The 18,218-nt window shown below is 42.4% G+C and overlaps 2 protein-coding genes across 3 annotated transcripts; one reads left to right on the top strand and one right to left on the bottom strand.

The window, feature by feature from the left end:
* Positions 1-15: 15 nt before the first annotated feature.
* On the bottom strand, positions 16-5,246 carry RPL9 (ribosomal protein L9). Its single transcript, XM_009100124.4, has 8 exons — positions 5,170-5,246; positions 4,756-4,802; positions 4,560-4,675; positions 3,637-3,732; positions 3,206-3,338; positions 1,710-1,790; positions 1,127-1,242; positions 16-120 (listed from the first exon to the last, which is right to left on the bottom strand). Exons 2-7 carry the CDS (start codon positions 4,799-4,801, stop codon positions 1,136-1,138), a joined length of 579 nt encoding a protein of 192 aa, XP_009098372.1. The 5' UTR covers position 4,802; positions 5,170-5,246; the 3' UTR covers positions 16-120; positions 1,127-1,135.
* On the top strand, positions 5,245-14,513 carry LIAS (lipoic acid synthetase). 2 transcript variants are annotated; one of them, XM_030239495.2, is made up of 11 exons: positions 5,245-5,399; positions 6,462-6,634; positions 7,286-7,379; positions 8,121-8,201; positions 8,442-8,598; positions 9,495-9,552; positions 10,593-10,721; positions 11,059-11,204; positions 11,467-11,537; positions 12,288-12,399; positions 13,330-14,513. In XM_030239495.2, exons 1-11 carry the CDS (start codon positions 5,322-5,324, stop codon positions 13,380-13,382), a joined length of 1,152 nt encoding a protein of 383 aa, XP_030095355.1. In that variant the 5' UTR covers positions 5,245-5,321; the 3' UTR covers positions 13,383-14,513. The 2 variants fall into 2 exon arrangements, with proteins under 2 accessions (XP_030095355.1, XP_050829521.1); XM_050973564.1 differs by lacking the exon at positions 12,288-12,399.
* The last annotated feature ends 3,705 nt before the right edge of the window (positions 14,514-18,218 follow it).

The raw sequence follows: 18,218 nt of genomic DNA, 5'->3' as shown, positions 1-18,218 counted from the left end.
AAACAAAACAACAAATTTAAGATATGAAATATAGTTTATTTTTCTAAACTAATCATCACCTTGTACCAACTGGAATTGCTGGACAATGTCTCGCGGTACATACCGTTGGGATCCAGACAGCTGTAAAAAAAAGATAAAGAGCTGTTAGAAAGATTTTATCAGTGCAAATGTGAACCTGAAAGTTTACAACCATTTGATGTTTATTTATCCGATTATTTTAATGCAAGGCAGACATTAATAGCTTAAAGAATTTGCTTGATTTTACACAGACAAGATTACTTAAAGATGGCTTCAAGCCCAACAGCTCAATTGTTCAACAAATGTAGTAAATTGCCCCATCTCTCAAGGCACTTGTAACAGTACTAAAAGTTATTTTTTCATAGGCTTGCAAATGTTTGGCTTCTGGAGGACGATTTAAAAAAAAAGGGTTTATGAAACTCACTTCATCTACATCCCGCCTCAAGCTTACGTTCTCAAGGAACACAGAACAGAATTTATTTGCAAGTCAGACTGTCTCATCCTGCACAGGTGTTTTGTACTATGCAAGGTACCACACACAGCTGAAAAGCATCAAATTCCTTTAGCAGTTAAAATTCCTAAATTATCCCCAAATCCTCATACTCAACTTCAGTAACAATGCCCATGGACAATGCAAATAGTTGTCCTTGTTAAACTGACCTGTTTACTAGCATTTACATACTAACTGCTCAGAAGACCTTTACATATAAATTGGGTGCAGCCCACCATTTTAGTGAGGGCAGTGTCCAACCAGGAGGAACATTAGTCTGAGGTCTTCTCTGTAAATAGCCAGTCTGTCAGGCCAGGTCAGCTGTTTTTAAATTCTCAGCCAGCACTGCAGCTTGCATTCCCAATGCAGAGTACAGCACTGGAGAGACAGGTTTTCTCCACACAGTAGCAAAATGCCAAGTTGATGAAAGATGGAAAACTGCTGTTGAAAGACCTCCCAAAATTCAAGTTTTATGATGCATCTTATGACATCTTTTACAAACAAAATTTCATCCCTATTGGGAACCTGTTTAACCATGGCCATGTTGAAGCAGATAAACCTTGTCAAGTCCCCATCTCTAGAGAGAAGATGTCCAATATGTATTAAGATGATACTAACCTGTGAGTTTTACTCATCTGCCTGCTGCACTGTTCCCTTCTCAGAAACATAGATACCATCCAAGAATTTCCTGATATCCTTGTTCTTGACTGTGGTGGCTTGCTGGATCAAAGCAGCTGCAGACAAAGCGAGACTATTAGCACAAAGCCAAAAGGTCTAAGCCAACTTGTAGCCTTTGTTCACACTCCAGTAATTCATCTAACAAAGAGGACTGTCACCTAGAGACAGGAATTACCAACTTTAAATCCTTTAAGGTCTAATGAAAATAGGATGCATTTCACTGAGCCCAACTCGGGGCAATAGCAGTTCATTACTGCACACATGTACAACTGAAAAGCTGAAGTTTGGTGCCAAAAAGGCTGTAAGTACTGACTTGAAGAAAATTCTGCAGACTTGTAATAACACCTTTAAGCTTAGAAACAGAGTAAGGAACTATGAAAAGCAATTACAATGGCTAGAGAAAAAAAAAAACAAAACCAACTGTGCTGTTGTTTACCTCAGAGTCTGAGGTAAAGAGTTTGCTAAGCTGCCATCTTCAGGTAAAAGCTTCCATACAATTTTCCACACATCTACTTTCACAAACCTGAATTAGAGACCAGCTCAATGTCATTCCCTTCAAGGATCAGCTCATCTTTCTGGGCTTGAGATACTGCACAGGTAACACCTACGGAAAGGCAAACACATAATCCACACTGTTGAAGGTATTAAGTGTATTAAAGAAACAATATTAATGTCCTGTCCCAATTTACATATCTAGACTCTAGTATTCAAGACAAAAATTAGTTTTTGTGACTTTGTTAAAGAGAGTCCCTCAAATCGATTCCAGGGCTGTCCTCCCTCAAACAGTTTCATATTAAAGACTAGTGCAAGTCATGCTCTGCAGTGAAAGCTACTGAAGTGATACTCCTGCTTACCCATTATTAAATTAGGCATCAATCACCAACACTGTGTAAAATCCAGCACTTTGCCAGCAAGGTGGTGTCATCTCCCACAGGCTTGTGCTCATTAAGACATCACTGGAGTCAGCAATCACAGAACAATCAAAAGCCATTAAAAACCACTTGCCCCCAGTCATGTCATGTACTGTGTTTACACTAGCAATGGTGCAAATACTCACAAGCAGTAAACATAATGGCATTTGAGAATCTAACAGGAAACTTGAATTTTTAAGGGGAGTTAACAGAAGTTTTTACAGTTTCATCTATTTAATCAATAGATATCAGATTTTAAGCCAGCCTACTACCAACAGTAAATGCTAACTTTAAAAAAACTCAAATACAATAATCAAACCCACCCTTAATATCCTATAGTAAATCAAAAACCCTGTAACTCTGCTGCACTGTTATCTACCAGTGCTCTGGGACAAGTTCTGATGATTCCTCCAGAGTCACCCCAAAACATCATCAGTCACATTAAATGTCCTTACCCATACCTTCACCAGAAATAGAATTAGAAAAAAAACCCTAATGGATAAGGGATGTCTTTCCAACAATCTTTATGTAACTCTGTTTATGACATTTTGTTGCCTCGTTTCAGAAGTTTAACAAGCTCCATCAAGTGCCTGCTTTTCTGGTAGACATTTTACTGAGACTCCAAGTGTTCAAGATGTAAAAACAGCTAATAGGATAATAATTTCTAAGTTTATTGTGAATGGTCCTAGAAAAATCAGCAAATTCAAACCAGAACACCTTAAAGACCAAAACTATCATGTGGTGTCAAACTAGTTCACGTGCAGTGTTTTAAAACAGAAACACAAATCTAACACTAAGCAGCTGCAGGTTACCAACTATCAACGCCGTTAAGATCTCCCAGTGATTAAAGTAAATCCTGGATTGCTTGTACTACAGTAACTAACTTGACATTGGTTGTTAGCTAAATCTCACTAGTAAAATTACAGAGACATTATTAATAATAAGTCTGAACAGTGGCAATGGTATCATAAGAAGATTACATCAATTCAGACAAGCACATGCTGCTCCAACAATTTTCATCCTCTCCCATTCTCAGTGGCAGAGCCCAAAGAAAACAGCTTGGAAAGCCTAGTTAGAACCAGCAGGCTCTATCTCCAGAGACGCTCACCTGGCCTCATCCGCACTCTGCGGATGTACTTCTCTCCCAGGAAGTTGCGGATCTCCACCAGTGAGCCGTTTTCCTGGATGACCACATTGATGGGGAAGTGAGCATACACCGACCTCATCTTGTAGCGAAAGCCCTGGGACACAGGACACAACCAGACATTGGAACAGGCCCAGAAGGCAGAACACATGCACGAAGCTTACATGAGAAACTTAAGCCAAGGTGTAGCAACAGCTTCTGAAAAAGGGCCCAAGAGACATTCATCCTTTCCTCCACCCACAGAACTTGCCTGGCAGCAAAGGCAAAACAAAAAGCAAAAGGAGAAAGAAGCTGCATCTTGGATGCTTAGAAATGCTCTCCCTCCATAAAGTAAAAGGCTCTCACTGCAAGTATGAAAAAGGGCAGCAGTTATGCTGGTTCCAAACACAACTTACCAGTGTGACCCCCTTGATCATGTTCTGTACATGGCTGCAAATCGTGCGAACTGTCGCCAGCTCCTTTCTGTTACCCCACCACTTGTCAACACGCAGCTGCACCAAAAATCACATTAACAAAGCTTTCAGCTACACTTCAAAACCAGCAACAAAATAATTTTGTGACAAATGAGAAACAAAACTTTCAGATAAACTACTTAAAGCCCACCAAACAAAAACAAAGAACTGTTTTGTTTATTTGACAGACTACTTACTAAAGTAACACCTGGTTCCTGTCTTTTAAATCCTAACCTGAGACACGGGAGAAACATTTCTTTTCTTCAGGTCTTGCCACTAACACTAAAAGAGCTGGGGTAGATAAATATACAATCCTGAGATAAAGGACGCATTAGCAATTACTAAGCTTATTGTTCTAAAGCCTGCCTCCTATGCACGATCACCTTAAAAGAAACACTCTGTGTGGATCTGCTGTTTCAATGAAGCACTCAATCTTTGTGAAACAGTACCTGAAATCAGTCACTCTTGGTATTTTTTTACAGTGTTTGAGACAATATGAAAAATCACGCACTTATTTATCTCTCCTCTCCTAATATAACTTGCAGTTTGTGGAAATCTAATAAACTGATATTTATTCTCTAAAATAAGCAGTCTGTAGAATAGCATACAGTAATCAACCCCTTTCCCTGCAATTGTCACTACAGAAAAATGCAATCTACGTATTCACTCCCGCAGTGCCTGAAGAGGCGCCACGCTTCCACCAAACCAACCTCTCTCAGAAAACACAGGAATAAGCAAAACCTACCAAATAACTCACCAGCTGCTGAACATTTTTGGTCACTCTCCTCCACCACCAAGACGTTTTTAAGCCAACTATAAAGCTCCCGTCTGTCTCCGGGCAGCGGAAGGGCCTGTGCAGCACCCACCTTCTTGTGCTTCTTTCCCAGGAGGGACAGCTCCACGTTGATGTGGTTGAAATCCCTCCTCAAGGTTCCTCGGGGCCCCTTCACAATGACCGTCCGGCCCTTCAGCGAAACTCCCACTGCGGACCAAAGGCGGACACGCGTTACGGGCTGCGGGGTCGGCCCGGCCGGGCGCCTCCCGAACGCGGTGCGGACTGACCTTGCTCGGGGATGTCCACAGTCTGGTTGCTGAGGATGGTCTTCATCCTGCGGGAGACAACGAGAAACGCTGTAGCTTCTCTAGCCCTTGTGCCAGCCGGGACCCCACCCGCTCTTTCCCTATACGACCCGACGCCCCGTCCGCGCTGTCACCGCCGGGCTCCGCTCCCCGCAGCGGCGCCTCCCACCCGGGCCCGGAGCGCGGCGGGGCGCGGCGGCCTCAACGGGGCCTTGCCGGGAAGGCGCCGTCCCGGGGCCCTCTCGCGCGGGATGCGGGACAGGAGGCGCCAGCGGAGCTCGGCACAGCCCCGAGGGGCTGCCCGCGCGCGGACGGGGCGCTCGGGGGCCGAGCGGCGCGGATGGTCCCGGATTATCCCGGTGATCCGGGCGATCCCGGGGCGCCACCAGGCCTTACCTTGCAGCGCACAGCGCCAAAAGAGACAGGGCATGACGTCATCACGTACTTGTAGCCGCTCCGGGGTCCGTGACGTCATCACGCCAAGGAAGCCGTCCGATAGGCAAGAGTAGCCGAGCCGGCCGAGTGCGTCGATCGGGCTGTGCGCCGCCATGTCGCTGCTGCTGCCGCAGGGCCGGTGCGGGGCCGCCGCTGCCCGGGGGCTGCTGGTGCCGCGGGGCCGGGCCCGGGTGAGTCTCGCCGCGTGCCCCGGGGGCCGCCGGCAGCAAGACGGGTGGGGACCGCGATACGGTACAGTACGGCACGGCAGAGCAGGAGGAGACGCTGTGGGTGCAGGTGCCGAGCGTGTCTGTGGTGGCGGCGCGGGGCAGCGCGGGGTGGCCGCGGGCAGAGCCCGGGACGGACCGTCCCGGCCCCGCACGGACACACGCATCCCCAGGACTCCGAGCCCCGACCCTGTTCCCATGGGACAGCGCTCGGCAGCCTCCGGGAACCTTGGCAAAGGCGCTTGCTGCGGCCCCGCAGCACCGGAGTAACCCACACAACGTTATTTCACAGAATCTGTTGGGTTGGAAAGACCTCTGAGATCATCGAGTCCAAGCTGTGACCGAACCCCGCCTTGTCACCGATATCACGGCGCTGAGCGCCACATCTAGTCCTGCCTTAAACACCTCCAGGGACGGTGGCTCCACCCTGGGCTGCCCATTCCGATACCCAATCACCCTTTCTGGGGAGAAACTCCTCCTGATCTCCGAGCTAAGCCTCCCCTGGTGCAGTTTAAGATTAGTTCCTCTCACCCTGTCGCTGGTTGCCTGGGAGAAGAAGCCCATCCCCACCTGGCTCCAGCCTCCTTTCAGGCAGTCATAGAGACCAGTCAGTTCCCCCGAGCCTCCTTTTCTCCAGGCTGAGCACCCCCAGCTCCCTCAGCTGTTCCCTACAAGCCTTGTGCTCCAGACCCTTCTCCAGCTCCATTGCCCTTCTCTGGACACGCTCCAGCCCCTCAGTGTCTTTCTTGCAGTGAGGGGCCCAGAACTGGACACAGGATTTGAGGTGTGGCCTCACCAGTGCTGAGTACAGAGGAATTGTGTGTTACATTGCATAGATTAGTGTGATGTTATGATAGATAAGTCTGTTACATGTAGCTTAAAATAAAAAGAGGATTATACATTTGACTTAAAAGCCAATTGGAAAATGCTTACACAAAGCATGTGTTAACCAGTGTAAAGGCAAATTATTGTTTAGTGATGCCACCCTGTTTGTTACTAAATAAATTACAATCTTGCTTGTTTTAGGTGTCAGGAAGCCATGTGTGTAACCAGTATGGAACATCAGGTTCCTTACCAGGGGAAAAAAAAGAGTTCCTGCAAAATGGACCGGACTTACAGGACTTTGTCTCTGGAGATCTGTCAGACAAGAGCAGATGGGCTGACTATAAAGGCAATTTAAAGCGTGAGAAAGGAGAAAGGTAATAGTGATTTTAAACAACTTTAGTTGCTTTCCAGCATGATCTGCATGTTTAGTAATAACTACAAAATGTATGCTATGTATCTTTATTAAACTTCACCCTACTGTGTTACAAATTTAAGGATTATTCAAAAAAGGACAAGTGTCATTAACTTCAAATCCCTAAAAAAAAGTGGAGACATGGTGGTATGTTCTTGAGTGCCAGTAATTAAATTACAAATATTCATCAGTAGGTGAATGTGTTGAAAAAGTATTACTGATAGAGAAAACAAAAAATGAAGACTTATATTAAAAAAATGTTTAAACCCCCATATTTCCAGTTATAGAGCGATCAGACTTTGTGATAGCTGTGCAATGTATGCTGCCATTAATGGCTGCAGTCTCCAGTGTGGCACTGTTCAATCCCTCTGGAACAGTGAACAGTTTTAAACATTTCAATGACAACAATTCCCATGCTTGAGTGTTGGAATGATGATGAACAGGGAAGAGAATCTGATCTGGTCATGAATGATGCAAACATTAATTGCTGAGTTGCATCATTTTTCAAGGGACCTTTCCTTGTTGAGATCTGTAACAAAGTAAAGCAAATCTATGAATAAAACTTACTGTGTAAGTAGTTTATAAATCTTTATGTTTGCTTGATGTTACTCAGGCTGCATCTTCCTCCATGGCTGAAAACAAAGATTCCCATGGGAAAGAACTATAATAAATTAAAGAATACCTTGAGAAGTTTAAATCTTCATACGGTAAGTCTGGCACCAACCAAGTGTTCCTGTAGAAGTAAGGCAGATTTTACATTTTTCTATGTGGAGGACAGGTAGAAATCATGCCTTGCATGATCTTCAGAGCTGAAATCAAGCTCAGTGGTGATCCTTTTTGCTAGCAGTGAATTTTACCCCTAAAGAATAAGGTTAAATCCAACAGATTTAGTGTTTTTCCTACTAAGAATTTAAATACTTGGGTTTACTACTTACATCACCAGAGATTAGGCGATGCTATGTGCAACTGTTTTTAATGGAGACACACGCAATCTCAGAGTTACATACTCAATTTTCATGAAAACAAACTTTCAGATTTCATTAATTGTGCTTTCCAGATAGTAAAAAGCAGTGGGAATGCATGGAGGGGATTTTTTTCCTTTTTTTTCAGACTAAGTTCTTAGTTCTTTATGCTTTAATGAATCACATAGTTTGTGAACATTTTATCAGTAATGTTAATGACAGTCTGTGCTAATTAATAAGACAGTTATGTGGCTGAACAGTTTTTGGAGTTTTCAAGTGGAGAAAATAAAGGTAATGGATATCAGGAAGCAGTTCTCTTATCTGTTCTACTGACTGCTAAAAACAGCAGGGAATTCTTAACCTCATTTATCACAGAAGGAATTACGTTTTGTTTGTAGGCTACTATTAAAATCCATCAATAATACAGAAATTATTTTCAAAAATAATATGGAAAAATCCAGGTACAGTACAGCCTTTCACCTCCAGGTATGTGAAGAAGCGCGTTGTCCCAACATTGGAGAATGCTGGGGAGGTGGAGAATATGCCACAGCGACAGCTACTATTATGGTAAGTCATTAACCATTTCCTAAGTGTTCTCTTAATGTCTGAGCTGTTTGTACTTTATTGTTGGATCTTTACTGTAGTGGAATGGGTTTATTACAATAAAGTAACTAAAGCACTAAAGTGCTTTAGAGTAAAGCACTGTCCTAGTGTTTTTTGCTTACTGCTGTAGCTTATGCAGCTGTTTCCCAGCTGAGCAACAGTTGCATGTACTGTGTAAAGGTAGGAATGTCTTTCACGTTCCAGCTGATGGGTGACACGTGCACCAGAGGCTGCAGATTTTGTTCAGTAAAGACCGCCAAGAACCCCCCTCCGCTGGATCCGCAGGAGCCTTACAACACAGCCAGGGCTATCGCGGAGTGGGGCTTGGACTACGTGGTGCTGACGTCCGTGGACAGAGATGGTGCGTACCCTGAGCTCCCACCAGTGCGTACCTGGGCTCTGCTCACGCCACCCTGAGCTCCCACTGGTGTGTACCTGGGCTCTCCCCACACCACCACCACTCCCACTGGTGTTCCATGGCTACACATAGCCCCCAGAAACGTTCATCTGCACACCTGCCCAGGAGGACTGTGTTAAAGGAGACAGCAGTGCTGAAACTTTGCACAGTTCCTACATATTCTCAGTATTTCTCAGTATGTCTGGTGAAATACAGCAGAAATTACGCTGATAATAAACACCAATAAATACTATGACACTAAGTATTTTATAACTAATTTTTAGCAGAATGCATGTATGTACTCCATGTTCTATTACTTGGATAGCAAAAAGACAAGGAGTCATATTACAGAATTTCCTTCCGAACACTAAACCTAGAATATAGTATATGTAACAAAAAAGTTGTGTTTTCTAAGGAAGTAGGAAGTAGTTTCCTTGCAGTAGCTCCCTTGTGGTGACACCAAATAGGTAAGGAAAGCCATTGTAAAAACTGTTCAGTGGAAAGTCCAAGTGGCTTCAAAGGGGCTTTATAAGAGCAGTAATATATACTTCTTAATTTTTGTACAACTGTATTTCAGACCAGAACCATAAATAGGTAAAGCCATTCTGTGCTCAGGGAGACAGGGAACCTAGGGACAGGTAAATCTAAACTCTGCCCTAGACAGTCACAGTTAGACTTTTTGCAGAGGCCTGGTAGGATATCTTTTGTAAGCCCTTGGCATAAGTGGTAAGACAAGACTGGGGTTTGGCTGCTTTATTATTTTGCATTTAAGGTTTAATCGGATGTGGTTTTTGGCATTGCTAGTAAGTAAATACATTTCTTGAACAGAAAGATTAACGAAATAACTGAAATGCTTCTAGATATGCCTGATGGTGGAGCAGAACACTTTGCAAAGACAGTCCGGCATCTGAAAGAAAGGTGTGTCATTGATGTATTACTGTTGTTAAAACTTTAGAATGTGGTACTGTGTGTAGGTCACAGCTCCTTTAGCTGGGTTATTCCAGGCCCCATGCAAATAGAAAAGTCTGCCTCTTGCCTGTCTGTGCCCCCTCTTTTTTTTTTTTTCTCTTCATCTTTTTCATAGAATGGTCCCAAACTGTTTTGAATTTGGATGCATTTCCAATTCATTCCAGGCTTATTTAAAGCTAAGCACTGGATTCTTTCTTTGAGCAGACAGCTGGTTTCCAGGAAATGAATACATTCTTCTGCAGTATGTTCATTCCCGAAGCTTGAGCTCAAACACAGCAGAGTTAGGTAACTCTGTCACCGTGTGACCAAAGGAGTCTGGTTTCTCATTCAGCAGTGATCAAATTGCTTTTCATTTTGCCTCAGTGGCCATTTCCAAGTCTGTGATTGTACCTTCCTGCTTTCCCTGGATGTGCTGCCTTCACCCTCCATTGGTGCCCTATATGCTATTCAACAATACATTTGCCTGCCTGCAGAATTCATTTGTATAACTTCATTTAAGTCTTTATCCAGTGTATCTTGGGGCTTGAAGGGTTCTTGCAGTTTTCCCCACCTGCCTTTTAGAGCTGAAATCAGGCTCCTGAACACTGAGACTAGAATCTAGACTCAGAGCCTTCTTATTTCAGTAGCAGAATTACAGCTCCTCTGTATTTTGGAGCTATGATCTTAAAACAAATTCCTGGCTTTACTGATGTGAGATGAAATACAGCAGAAACCAAATAATAAATATAAAAGCAATTCCAACAGCCTCTCAAACATTCGCATGCACTGTTTATATTTTTTAATGTGTCTTTGTTGCAGGTTAACTTAAAGTGAGTTTGTTACAATGTGGTTGCAGAAACCTGTTGGTTTAGAATTATCCTGAATTAACTTTGCATATTAGCGTGTCATGTCTTCAGTTACGGGGGTGTGGGTTTGTTTGTTTTTTTTTATCTTGAGTTTGTTGGGACACAACATACCACGTATGTGTTCCTTTTGTCTCTCGTATTCAGGAATCCAAAAATCCTGGTGGAATGCCTAACTCCCGATTTTCGAGGTGACCTTAAAGCAGTGGAGAAAGTCGCCTCGTCGGGGCTGGATGTGTATGCCCACAATGTAGAGACGGTGCCGGCACTGCAGAGGTGAGCAGTGATCTAGGTGTGGCGGAGCGCAGCGGAGCCGTTCCCGTTCCCGTTCCCGTTCCCGTTCCCGTTCCCGTTCCCGTTCCCGTTCCCGTTCCCGTTCCCGTTCCCGTTCCCGTTCCCGTTCCCGTTCCCGGCCTGCCGCGCGCGCGGCGCTGCCGAGCCCGCCGGCAGGGGGCGCGCGCGGCGCGGCCCGGTGCCGGTGTCGGACTGGGCGGCCAAAAAAACCTCTGCTCAGCCGCTTCGCAGACATTGGCAGAACGCGCCTGTCCTGTCCTCTCTAACTTCTCTGTGCCCTTCCACGTGTTTTTCTCCCTTGTGCTGGAAATGTGCGAAGTAAGGTCCGCGACCCCCGAGCCAACTTTGAGCAGTCCGTCCGTGTGCTGAAACACGCTAAAGAGGTCCAGCCCGGCGTCATTTCCAAAACCTCCATCATGCTGGGGTTAGGCGAGACGGACGAACAAGTATACTCCACAATGAAATGTAAGTTGGTGTTGAAGTAGATGCCAGAATTCACAGGTATGAATTTGAAAACATTGGTAAGCATCTTTGCCTCTACATGTCAGTCAGTTTGCTGGTGCAGGAAATGTTTTCCAAGTTCCATTGAAAAATAATAATTTAGTTAAAAAAGACTGAATTTCTGAAATATTTTGTGTTCTTATAGCTTACAGGTTCAATTTGACAGGTAAATTAATGATTTTCCTTGTGATCCTTCCGCCACTAACAAGGAATTTTGTTTTTACAGTATTGCGGGAAGCAGATGTGGATTGTTTGACCCTAGGACAGTATATGCAACCAACAAAACGTCACCTAAAGGTAAAAGTGCCTTTAATTTACAGGCAGACTTAAGGTCAGTACCTTGCACAGTCATCCTTACTCTAACTCCAGATGTTGGGAAAAATTTCCTTCCTTGTTTAGCCTGACAATGATCATCTGTTAGGGGCTCTTCACTAAAAATGACCTCAGCCATCTAACCCCTTCTATCTTCTGCAGACTTCCCAGTGCTAGTTCCTGCTGTTAGCCAGGGAGACAGCTGGAGCTGAGGCATGGTTCTGGAAAACAAGAGCTTCAGTGTATGTCTCAAACATAATTGCTCAAGCCAGTGCCCCTTCACTGTCTTACAGCCTCTCCCTTAATGGTGCCACTTCAGCTGGGCTATTTACCATTTTCTGCTTCTGCAGTCTGTCCAGAAATCCACTCTCTTTTCTGTTCCTGTGTTTCACTGAATTAACTGTTAGTGAAGAGATTTGTAGGACTATTGTGGTTTTTCACTAATTTGGACAGAAAAAAATGGTTTGCTCGAAAGGACCATTCAGAAGCAGAGTGAAGAAAATGATAAAGCTAGAAGCTAGAAATTAAATTCTGAACTTTTCAGCTAAATATGTAAATCAAATAAAATATGTTTGGTAGAAAGCAGAGCAAAAATGCATTTTGTGACTTCACTGATGAAAGCTTTGGAGTGAAAAATTTTGACCTTGCAATATAACTGTATTTCATTTCACTGTATGCTAGCTATAGCAATTTCCTTTGCATTAATACCTGAGCAAAATTAATTCTTTTCCCCAGGTGGAAGAGTACATAACTCCTGAGAAGTTTAAGTACTGGGAAAAAGTAGGAAATGATCTTGGATTCCATTACACTGCTAGTGGGCCTTTAGTGCGTTCTTCCTATAAAGCAGGTAAATTACTGAAAGGCATTGGGTTATTTAGCATGTAACATTTTATTATACAAAACTAAAACAGTGAAGTAACATGCAACAAAGCTCACCTTAGCTCAAGGACACCTCATATAGTTACCTGTATTTTAAAAATTACTTAACTGTTTCCTCTAGTTTATCAAAGTCCATCAGTATGACAGTACTTCGTGTTTGTACAATTGCTTAATCTAATTTTATTTTCCAAACCTATTCTGTACTATGCTTAATGTGTGAGGCAGGATAGAGGGTACCAAATTTTCAAGTTTTCCTTCGCATTCTGTCTCTTGGATGCTTCTGGGTTCAACAAGGTCCCTGGTTGTTTGTGTTGCAATTTTGTTGCTTTAGGCAGAATTTATTTACAATGCTTTAAAAATAGAAACACTTAGAGCAGTGCCTTTTCTGATAAAGCACTGGGTATGAAGTAGCAGCTGATATTAATGGAACTGTTGTGTAGGTACAACATCCTGCTTTTTCCTAAGGAAGGAGAGAGAAGACTCATCTGGGGTACTGTGCTGCTCAGTTTGTTTTAATGACAGCTCAAACAAGATTTATAGCAGGTTTCATTATAACTTGCTGATACTTTATGAAACAGGAATTAAGTTTTAATTAAATCAATCCAGTTTTGCCTGTTGTAATGCACAGAGCAACACAGCTATTTCATAAAACTGGACAGGAGGAAAATCAGGATTTTGGGAGTGGAGGGATTGTGTGTTGGGTTATAGTTTTGAGGGTTTTTTAGATCCCTGCTGTATGTATTGGAAATGCTGTTATATATAATTGAATTCCTATAAAATATCTGGTGAAAACAGTAAGAGTAGAACACTCATGTTAAATAAGAATGTATTCTTCTGTCTTATTTTATTGAAATACCTACAAACCATTTTGGTGTCTATTTTTTTTCGTTTTAATTAGGTGAATTCTTCTTGAAGAACTTGGTAGAAAAAAGAAAGACAAAAGCCATCTGAAAATGAGAATTGAACCTATTAAAAGCAGCCAGCTTTAAGAATCCTTTTTTCAGTGCATAATTATACTCAGTTCCAGAAATGCAGAACAGATGGTGGCTATATGAATAAACTTACTATCTTTCCAGAACAATTTTTTTCTCATCAAAACACATTATTTTACCTCATTTCTCCTGGCTACAGCAACAGAATACTTGAGTGTTCAGCAAAAAAACAGAAGATAGAACCGACTTTGAAAGAGTGGTGGAACTGAGGTGGAAGAAACAAACATAAGCTGGGAACAAAGACTGGGCAGATTTATAGGTCTGCTGCAGCAGTCAGCATTGCTGCATTAATACCTGTGAAGGTGCTGATAGTAATTGGAAAGGTACTGATACTTTGGTGTATCTTAATATTGTGGAACATAAGCTTGCAGAGGCTCTGGGAACCATAGGAGTTCTAAAGAAAAGACTGTATGTGATAATGCACCAGATTAGGGATTTCTTGATCTGTGCCAGAGGAGGTTCAGTGATATTCCTTCAAAAGATGGTGTCTCTGAGCTGTACCATTCTGATAGCTAAAGCTTTTCCAGAGCTTGCAGTGTCAGCCTTGGTATATACAAGGTATCAAGCAAAAGAAAACAAAATGACATTTCTGGCACGTCAATTAACCTTGTGTAGATACCATTAATTTAAATAATAAAAATTAATTAATAATTCATTTGGAAAATCAGAGTTGGTGTAGGAGCATAAATGGAGCTACCCCTAATTGATGTACATGATTGTAACAAACCCCACTGAGCTGCACAGATGCTTCTTTTGTATTGAGTATGCAGAACTGCAGTTCTGTACAGTGCTCCTATTGCATGGCTATTGTCTTGTCATTAAAGGAAAGTTAAAACCCAGTGGTTGTGTTTGGTGGGTCTGGTTACTTGCCCCTTGAGGCTTGGTCTGGCTGCTCAATCTAAGTGCAGAGAACTGAACCAAATTGTGGGTAAAACATGAAATCCACTGTATAGCACACTAAGCTCAAGCAGAAATAAAAACATGGCATATGCTACATTAACAGCTCTACTTGCCTGTCTTTACAGCAGTAATATCAGTGATTCTCTCCCTAATACTCAGCTGTGGACATTAAATACCATCTCTGAACTAACCTGATTTGTATCTTTGTCAAGTTATTTGGGAAACATCCCAGGACTTGGCTGTCTGGCCCAAAACTCTCATCATGCAGGTAATTGTATGACTAGCTCTAGTACTTTTCTAAACTCCTGGAGTCTGTAGAAGGAGAGTGGACCCTGCACACCCACCAACTCAGCAAGATGATAGAAGGAAGACATCTACCTAGCAAGATAATATATAGGAGAAACTTGTACGAACATCATATTGTACAACTGAGGCCAGCACTGCACAGCTGACACTTCACAAAATGCACAATAGTACAGCAATATTAACACATTATGAAGACAAAACTTTAACCAAGAAGGAGTGTACTAATTCACCAGTATAAGGGAAAATGTGAGCCATGAGGAACAAAGGGGAAGAGGTGATAAACAAAAGAATAGCTGTACTTTGTAAGGGCAGAGAGACAGGCAAGGGTGCTTTTTTTAATAAACAATATTATTAATAAATTCTTAAAATCAAAAGGTCTGATTGCTAGTCATGGAAAGCCCAGGTGTATTTTGAGCCAAAAATGCCCTGATTCAGCTAAAGTACATGTTAATGCTAGAGCAGGGAAAGGTTATCAACCCTTGCAAGGAAATTCAACACTCTCTCCACTGCAGCAGACATAGAGGGTTGCAACATCAACTCCAGGATACCCACATATTTAACAGCTGCCAGGCTTTATTAGAGGTCCTGCTGTAAAGAATGGTTTTGACTTGCCTACAGAGCAGATTTAACAGAATATGACTTTAGCTTCTGCCAAGTTACTGCTCTTTCAGCACATCCACACCAGAAATATAGAAAAAAGGAGCTCTGAGCCATACAGCCATTATCAAACGAGAACATTGCACAGTGACTTCCTTACAGTGAGAAAAATAATGTTTCTTGAAACACAGTCCAATATTGCATCATGTTAAAAAAATCTCGTGAGTTGCTGCTGGGTGGTTCAGAAGATGATCTCATGCTCTCACACAACTGTCTGCTACCAAGTGTCAGAAGCTACACAAGCTTTTCTATCTGCATGTTTTGCTGTAGTTTCTAGAGAAAGTCATACTTTGACTTCATAGATTGGAGAGGGTCTTTGCCTGTATTTTTTCTTAATGTCTGGGGACAAGCCCTGAAGTTCTTTTCCTAGTTACAAATTCCTGCTGGTACAGGCATCTGACTTGCCCTATTGCCCATTCAGTTTTTTTCCATAACTGTGTTAAAGCACCAAGCTCTCACAAATATCCTTTTTGTAATTCAGCACAGGTTTCATGACTGTTTAGTTGAAGTTTCATGTTTGATGACATTTTCATTTTGTATGTCAATCAACCATTCTGTCAGTTTGATTCACAAAGCAGCTATAAAATATTTTAAGAAACATTAATCATCCTTGCAACCAGGAAAACATTAAACTGAGTTTTGGGAATAAGATTTAGAGTTGACACAGACACTATAAAAGAATGAATAGTCTTTTTGGCATCATCACATCAACCTACTACACTGTCTGAAACATAATTAAATATTATTCATAGAGAATTGTTGCATCTTCCAGTAACTGCAAGTCCTTAGGTGAACGGAACACTGGCTTTGTCAATTTAAAAACAGCTTTGAATTTTTTCCTACTTGATGAATAATTAATATTGGTGTCCCCTCCATTAAAAAGTATTTATGCTTCTTTATTACCACGTGATAACTTATTGCAGGTATTCAACTTGGAGCAGAAATTTCAGCTTGATTCCAGCATTCCTAAGTCAGATCTCCATTATGCCTTGCTGCATTGTTTAACTATAAAATTTCAAGTTTAGATGTTGAACAAGATTATAGCACTACAAAAACCTCAAATGAGACATGTAAACTTTTTGGCTAGTACAAAATCTCACCCCTAACTGCTCCTATAATAACTAGTCTTGGTCAAAAATGTGTTTTATTCACTTGCAATATTCTTGGCTGCAATTGTATTCCTGGAACCAGACTAGTTTCAGCTTCACAAAAACATGAACACACATACTCAGAACAAAAACATTACATCATGGTGGACTTACAGTCTGTCTGTGTACATCTTGGGTAAGACCCAATTTATGCATTGTTTCATACTACTCCTAGACTTACATTAAATCCTGATTTTCTTCAGCTGTTGTATTCTTGTTGTCATTTTGCAGTGCAAAGCAGTGTTACCATGGAACTGCATTTTAAGAACCCCATAAAAAGAATTTCAGAGCACAGGAGTTCATTGGTCACATTACACATTTCTCACCCAGAATGAAGTGCTGGAACATCCATACACAAAGATTCAATAGCATTAAACCCCATCTCTTACATGCACTACTCAGGCTTTCATAGCAGCAACTCAGGTCATATCCAGTTCTTATTTCCCTGATAACTGTACTCTGAAGATGATGGCTTATGATTCAGGTGCTGCACAAGCTTCTGGAACTCTCCCTTTTGGCCTGTTGGAAGGTTGTCTGGCATATGTGCAAGGTATGTATTGATGTATTCTGAAGGAATGCCCCACTCATTCATCCCCCAGTCTCAGTTCTCCCACTAAAAGAATGCAGCCACCAAGAAACTAAGTTGACTCTAAGAAAGCAAGGGAAACGCCAGTACTAGTTTTACCTCTTACTGCTCTTGAGAAAGCCAAGGGGGAACGGCAGATGCTAAGAGAGGAAAGTGAGAGTGATCCTACTGTAGTGAACTTGGCCATTCTTTATGACTGACCCTTAAGTGACAATTCAAGGCTTTGACTAATTCTGCAGGAGAAACAGGGTAGCAATTAGTTTTTCCATCTCTTTGGGATGGCTGGTGAAAAGCCACTGGAATCTCAGGAACACTTTCATATTCCTAAAAGGAGCAATTCTTCACACAAGAGTAACAGCTCATCATCTGCTTCAAACTGATGATGAAGGTCTTATACAGGGGCACTACTATTGCAGGTATGTGCAAGTTTCAGAAAGGCATCCTGATTTTCTGACACCTCTACTCACCCTCCTGGTTAAGATGGGCCCTGAAGCAGTGCTGTGCTAACCTGAACAGTCAAGAACAAGAGATCCTTTGAGTACAACTTACCAGCACCCTCTTCTTAACCCCAAAGGAGCAGTGACCAGCCTGCCCTTTTGGGTGCTACAGTTCCAGAGGAAGCCAGGAGGACACACAGCTGCAAAACTAGGGTGGTCTGCCTCTTGGCTCACAAGGGCTGCATTGCAACCCTTGCTGCATCCCAGGGTTGTTACATGAAAGCAGCACTCATCAGTAGGGAGGGGGAAATGGCATGATGAAAGATGGCAGTTTGATTTTAAGCCCCCATAATTCCCACTCACTTTGAGTGGCTTTTGACATGTGAAAAATCTTGCAGGACAAAAAGCCTCAGGCATATTTGCCCAAAGTGCCAAATGAATGCTGCAGAGTAAGTCCCTGTGTGGAAGCCATTAACATGCAGAACCTGGAAGCATCTGGTTCAAGCACACAGCTATTTCAGTCAGATAACAGTGTCTTGTATTGTTTATCCAAATTGTTATACAAGTTCCCTCAATCTTCAAGTAACTGTCCTAAAGCTTAAACTGTATCTACATTTCTGTGGGTAAGCAGTTACAGTAATAGCACTCTGATCTCACCTCCAGTTTAACTATTGATACACCATGTTTGAAGGCACACCAGTCGAAGAATTAAGAAGGTATTATTTAACCAGTTGCAGGATAATTCTCTACTATCCCAACAC

This window comes from Serinus canaria, chromosome 4, assembly GCF_022539315.1.
Source record: "Serinus canaria isolate serCan28SL12 chromosome 4, serCan2020, whole genome shotgun sequence".
Taxonomy (NCBI): domain Eukaryota; kingdom Metazoa; phylum Chordata; class Aves; order Passeriformes; family Fringillidae; genus Serinus; species Serinus canaria.
The sequence above is the reverse complement of the archived record's forward strand: the minus strand, read 5'-3'. Positions and strand labels throughout refer to the sequence as shown.

Bases quoted from the DNA above. Each gene is read 5' to 3' on its own strand.
- RPL9 (XM_009100124.4), bottom strand. From the start codon at position 4,801: ATGAAGACCATCCTCAGCAACCAGACTGTGGACATCCCCGAGCAAG. The intron at 4,676-4,755 runs GTCAGTCCGCAC...TTTGGTCCGCAG, and splicing joins TGTGGACATCCCCGAGCAAG to TGGGAGTTTCGCTGAAGGGC. The intron at 3,339-3,636 runs GTAAGTTGTGTT...CCTGTGTCCCAG, and splicing joins TGATCAAGGGGGTCACACTG to GGCTTTCGCTACAAGATGAG.
- LIAS (XM_030239495.2), top strand. From the start codon at position 5,322: ATGTCGCTGCTGCTGCCGCAGGGCCGGTGCGGGGCCGCCGCTGCCCGG. The intron at 7,380-8,120 runs GTAAGTCTGGCA...TTTCACCTCCAG, and splicing joins GAAGTTTAAATCTTCATACG to GTATGTGAAGAAGCGCGTTG. The intron at 11,205-11,466 runs GTAAGTTGGTGT...TTGTTTTTACAG, and splicing joins AGTATACTCCACAATGAAAT to TATTGCGGGAAGCAGATGTG.